This window comes from Octopus bimaculoides, chromosome 3 (genome assembly GCF_001194135.2).
Source record: "Octopus bimaculoides isolate UCB-OBI-ISO-001 chromosome 3, ASM119413v2, whole genome shotgun sequence".
Taxonomy (NCBI): domain Eukaryota; kingdom Metazoa; phylum Mollusca; class Cephalopoda; order Octopoda; family Octopodidae; genus Octopus; species Octopus bimaculoides.
The window spans coordinates 38,165,177-38,171,560 of NC_068983.1; the positions used below are offsets into that span (position 1 = coordinate 38,165,177).

At 36.1% G+C, this 6,384-nt stretch overlaps 1 protein-coding gene across 1 annotated transcript in view; it reads left to right on the plus strand.

Moving 5' to 3' along the window:
• The window catches only part of LOC106875592 (ceramide glucosyltransferase 2), a 315,466-nt gene extending 310,197 nt beyond the window's left edge, over window positions 1–5,269 (plus strand). Inside the window, exons 11-12 of the mRNA XM_052966726.1 lie at window positions 1,057–1,249; window positions 3,341–5,269. Of these exons, the coding sequence (XP_052822686.1) occupies window positions 1,057–1,249; window positions 3,341–3,532 (385 nt within the window). The 3' untranslated portion in view covers window positions 3,533–5,269. The remainder of the gene's footprint in view (window positions 1–1,056; window positions 1,250–3,340) is intronic.
• Window positions 5,270–6,384: the final 1,115 nt, after the last annotated feature.

Below are 6,384 nucleotides of genomic sequence, written 5' to 3' on the forward strand. Positions count from 1 at the left end.
TAACCCTAACCCTAACCCTAACCCTTGGGTTAGGGTTAGGGTTAAAGCAAATTTAAAATGAAAAAAGCAAATAAAACGAAGGTATGGAGATTAAATACGCTTTACATCGCTTAATCAGCCAAAGGAGTAAATGTAAACAACTGAATACTTGTCAGTGATTGGTTGAAATTATCGAAATAAGACAATTTTTTACATGAAATAAATTCGAATACAAAAATATTTTTCTGTTCTATAACACAAAATAGATAAGTATACAAAGTTTGAAAGTCTTTCGGTACCAAAAACACTACATAAAACATTAATGAAAGATGTGGCCCCCGTTTTAAAATAGATCCCTCAGAATGTAAAAAGCCAGAACATATAATACAAGGCATTTTGTCTCACATTCTAACGAATCTGCCAATACACCAGCTATCAATAATCCCCTCTACTATAAGCACAAGGCCTGAAATGTTGGGGGTGGGACTTGTCGATTACATTGACTTTTAGTGCTTGGTTGGTACTTATTTAATCGATCCCATAAAGTTGAAAGGCAAAACTGACTTTGGCAGAATTTGAACTCAGAACGTAAAGCTGGATGAAATGCTGCTAGACATTTTGTCTAGTATGCTAACAATTCAGCCAGCTTGCTGCTTTACACCACCAATTAATAATGGTTCAAATTTGGGCACAAGGCCAGCAATTTTTGGGGATGGTGATAAGTTACCATATTCTAATGTGTATAGGGAACCCTTTTTTGCCAAAAATTAGGTGAAAAAAATATAGGGGTTTCTTATACATGGATAGTATTATAATCCATTATAAAACCGTTTTTCCAAATTTTAAGCCCCAAAAATTAGGGGTTCCTTATGCACATTAAAATATGGTACATCAACCCAGTGCTCAAGTGATACTTACCTTATCAATCCCAAATGGATGAAAGGCAGAGTTGACCATACTGGAATTTAAACTCAGAATGTAAAGACAGTGGAAAGTACGTTGTTGCAAAACCAAACTTCTTGACCACGGCATTGCCTGTTTATTTATTTTTCTCTTTTGTTCTCCCATTACTTTCAGATGGCTGCGATTACGTTTCAGTATGATTCCTTTTGTCACAATTATTATTGAACCCTTAACTGAATGTCTACCGCTGGGTCTTTATGGATCGTGGAGCATCCATCACTTTCTTGGTGTTAACCCTTATTATATATTTTCATTCCACATCTTAGGATGGTTGATTATAGATTATTTACAATTAAAAAATATACAGGTGAGTACTTTAATTTCATTTTAATTATAAAAATATACAGGTGAGTGAGTATTTGTTGTCTTCATCCACGTCCTCATTGTTTTAATATTCACTTTTCTATTTAATGTTTCCATTCTTCATAACCAGACATCTTTTACATCATCATCATCATCATCCTGTGTTTTAAATCTGGGTTTTGTTCCCGTTAACCGGGGTGGCTGGATCTACCTCAATGCCATAGCAACTGAGGTAGGCAGGTGCAGCCCACCCCAACCTTGGGGCTGACTAGCTGGTGCCCATTCTCCCTTGCTATCATGAGGCTCTTTTGGAGCTGGATTTTTGACGGGGAGCATGCCCTTGCTTACCCCCAACCTCAGTTTCTAGACATGAGTGGTTCAATGACCAAGGCCTCTACCATGATTTTTAAGAAATGTGGTGGAAAACAGGCTATTAGAAATGAGTGACACTGCTTGTATGACAGTAAAACTCATTTACAACTACCATGCAATGTCAAGACAAGAAAACCCAAACACACACACACACATACATACGCATTACTTACATACATACATGGCTCTCACACCTGTATAAATCACCTGTGTTAGTGCCACTGAAGAAGCATTCATACTGGCACCACGTAAAAAGCACTCATGCCAGCACCACATAAAAAGCATGCATGCCAGCACCATGTACAAAGTACCTGTGCTGGTACCACATAAAAGGCACCCAGTACACTTTGTAAAGTGGTTGGTGTTAGGAAGGGGATCCAGCTATAGAAACTATGCCAAAACAGATGACTGGAACCTGGTGCAGCTCTCTGGTTTGCCAGCACTGGTCAAACTGTCCAACCCATGCCAGCATGGAAAATGGGCATTAAATGATGATGACGATGGTGACGACGACGGTGATGATGATGACACCGGCACTGATGACGATGATGATGTGTGTGTGTATGTTCAGTGAGTTTCTTTGTATTTCTGCCTATCAAATCCAGTGACAAGGCTTTGGTGAGCATGAATCTATAGTAGAGAGCATTTGCTCAAGGTGCCATGCAGTGGGACTGAACCCAAGACCACATGGTTGAGGAGTAAGCTTCTTAACTACAGAGCCATGCCTGCACCATTTACAATATAAAACACACCACATGTGATGTGAAAATGTTATAAAAATTTACTACATGTTACATAAAATATGCCATGTAAAATATACGACGTATGATATAAAATATATCATACATAAAGATATACCACATGTTATAACGTGATATAGAATATAGGATATGACATATGCAACCATTATTATCTCTTCTAAGCGACATTATATTCATTTTCAGTTAACTTTTCTCCCTTTTAATATTTTCTCTGTTGCCCTTAGTGTTTGACTTTGTTTAAAGCTGTTTGTGTGAATATAAAACCATTTGGATCATTAATTCAACATATTACATACATACATGTGTGTGTGTGTATGTATTTGTTTGTGTGTGTGATTGTATGTGTGTATTTGTGTGTGTATGTGATTGTGTGTGTGACTGTATTTGTTTGTGTGTGATTGTGTATGTGTATGTGTGTGTGTATTTGTTTGTGTGTGTATTTATTTGTGTGTGTGTGTGTGTGTATTTGTTTGTGTGTGTGTGTGTGTGCACATATGTGTGTATTATTTTTAAACAAGAATATTATTGACAGTAACTTTGAAATTTCATCCCATTAAGCCATTGTTAGTTGTCTGAAATATAACTGAAAGCTTGGGCAGGGGAATACATCATGCAATACAACACAAACATTTAAATTGATAAGATTTTTCTAAAAAAAATAAGCAGTTTAAAAAAGCAAACTATTTTTCTGCCTCATTTAATTAAATTAAAGGCCTCAAAACACTTTCAACATTTACGTTTATCACTTTATTTCATAAATTTATTTCATGAGTAAAATAGTATATAAAATAATTTATTGCATTTTAACTCCATTAAATTTTGTTCAAAGCAACATCTCCATATTCTTTTAATCTCTTTACCCATCAAGAAATCGCTGCTGGCTTTTCTGTTGTTGCTATTTCTTGTTATGTATTTTCACAAATTAATGTGTATAATGTCATTCTGTTTTTCTCTTCTTCTAGCGGACGGGACTGGCATTTTCAAAGCTTACTTTTGTGATGGCATGGCTTTGTCGAGAATTGATGACTTTAGTGATTGTAATAGAAGCCTTTTTAAAGCCGCAACACATTCAGTGGGGTAAAAAAACTTACAGAGTTGACTTCAACGGACATACACATCTTGTACAAAACAACAGACCAACATTAAATGTGTGACAGTCACATCAACATATAATAAAACAATCATTTCACTGAAGACATGGGGTGGAAAAAAATATTCCAGTCTCTATAAATTCTTGATTTCACTTTCCATTCAAACTTGTTCCTCAGAATTATGAAGAAACTTCTCGTGTATTTTTTGCGAAGAACGCCATGAGTTTTTGGTCAAGAATATACAAAGAAACAGAGAAAGAAGGAAGTCATTTTTGTATGCTGAAAAATTTGCTTCATCAAAGGTTCTGCAAGATAGAATCTGTATTTTAGCTTTTGGTTTGGGGATACAACTTGCATTTATAAATTACAGAGAATGTCTACTATTATACATAAATTAAATATTATATGCACTGAAGGTAATGCAGCAGTGCAATTCTCTTTCATTTATCATGTAATTCTCTTCCGCTCTTCATTGAAGTTATTTTCTCTTATTCTTAAAATGGTCAAATATCTGAATCTTCCATCTATTTTTCAAGGCATCTTTTACATTTTCTGGGGTTTTTTGCTTCCTTTTGGAACTTCAAGAATCCCTAATTTATAAGATTTTTACCAACAAAACTATTTTTAGAAAAAAGTCTATTTGAAAATAATCTCTTCCTAAGAAAGAGACAGATAGAGTGAGGTGGGGGTCTGTCCTCCCTATTTGAAAGATATATTTAACTTCCTAAGCAAGTCTTTCCACATCTTGATCATTGACTTTATAAGTCAGATGGAAAGATATCCACATGGCATGCTAATCCTCTTGGATATGACAATGGACAGGATGTGTAAGAATGATATAATTAATTTGGTGATGGAAGTGTTCTAAGTGGTTATTTAACCTTTTTCATACCAAGCTGCTACCTGAGACCACACTTGGTTCCTTGATACAAACTTCTTGTCTTAAGTCATCTGAATAAAAGCTTTCCATCAAATTTTTCATGTGAATTATGTTCCAAATGACCAAGTTATTTAACCAAATTCTTCATTATTTTCAAAAATAAGTAAAGCAGAAGTAGTCTATTTCAACAGAAATATTGTAATGATAGGGTTAATGAATGAAAGGTCTCTAGGTTGTTCATGTAAAATTATTTTTATCTCCATGTAAATTATTTTGAAGTAAGTTTTATCATTTATTTTTATGTGTAACATAAAATATTTCACACTTCTAAAGATGGTATGCCAAAGAAATTAGAATTTTCAAGCTGACTACAGAAAAAATATTTTAACATTATACTATAGCTTGGTCATGAATATAAACATCTACTCTTGCTCAAATTTATTGTGTTTTGGAAATGTGAGATTTGTAATGACTTTTTTTTTTAACAATGGTAAAATCATCATGTCATAGAAGTAAGCCCTTAGTTTTTTTAAATGATAACTGTTTCAGTGATATTGAGTCAACTTTAGTAAACAGAATTAGTTTTGGCAGTTCTACAGTGTGATTGCATCTATCATAATCTAGATCTGTATGAGGACTTGGTCTCCGTACTGAAAACTAGTGAAACACCGATTAACTAGAGAGTGGCTTGTAAAAGCATAAGTAGCTAAGACAGTAGGGTACTGGATATCCGACTAAGAGGCCAAATTTTAACATCTTATTATCAACATTCTGTGGTGTCCATGGTTGATACTTGGCTTTTCATAGTTACACTCACCTAGTTGTAAGGTGATACCTGTCTGGAAGGTACCACATCTACCTGTGAGGTGGTTCATAGCTGTGAGGTGGCTCCTAGCTATAAATTAGGTAGAGCTTTAGGTCTTTTTGCTCAATAAACACTCACAACGCCCGGTCTGGGAATCGAAACTGCGGTCCTACGACCACGAGTCTGCTGGCCTAACCACTGGGCCATTGTGCCTCCATGAAGGTGAATATAACTTACCACTGTATTCAGTGGTAACAACAGAACTGTCAAATCCACAAGTGTTTTATTAATTTGCTCTACTAAGCGCAATTCCTCTTGTGAGAGAAGTTATGTATAATAGATAAATGTTCTCTCCAGGAAGTTATTTACCTCAGATATAAAAACTAGTTCTATGTATCTTTGTGATCGAAATGGAGTGAAGGAGGTTATCTTTTAGCCTACTGCTTACAATTGTGCCTTGTTGGGTATTTATTTATAGCAAGAAGACTTGAACCATTGAGGACTAAGTGTCTTAGCCAGGGACACAGCATGGCTGATATGACAAAGGACATTAACACTTCACTCACTTTGCTTGATAAACTGTAACTTCCATATAAATTGAGGCTAAATGTTAATGAAATTCATAAACGAAGGTGTATTTTTGCCACCGCTATTTCCTGCCCTTCCTTCACACAGCTCACATCTGCAAGCAGCGGGAGCACTATCCAACCGAAGAGTGTTTCATGAGCATACATTGTTGACTTAACATTTTTCTCTCCCTTGATTGTCTCTTGGAGAAGGATGAACTCCACTAAATTAAACATACCATAATTAGGGGACCATTACATGCCCCTTTTTGCAATTTCATTAGATTGAGGGACTTACCTGATTTTTACTTTCTCTCTCTCTCTCTGCTTCACTTCTCTCTTTCTCTCTACCTCCATCTTTCCATTTCCTATCTCCCTATACTCTCTCTCTCTCTCTACTTCCTCTCTCTCTTTACCTCCTCTCTCTCTTTACCTCCTCTCTCTCTTTACCTCCTCTCTCTCTCTACCTCCTCTCTCTCTACCTCCTCTCTCTCTACCTCCTCTCTCTCTCTACCTCCTCTCTCTCTCTACCTCCTCTCTCTCTACCTCCTCTCTCTCTACCTCCTCTCTCTCTACCTCCTCTCTCTCTATTCCAACTCTTTCTCCACTCCCCCTCTCTCTCCACTCAACCTCTCTCTCTACTCTACCTCTTTCTCCACTCCAC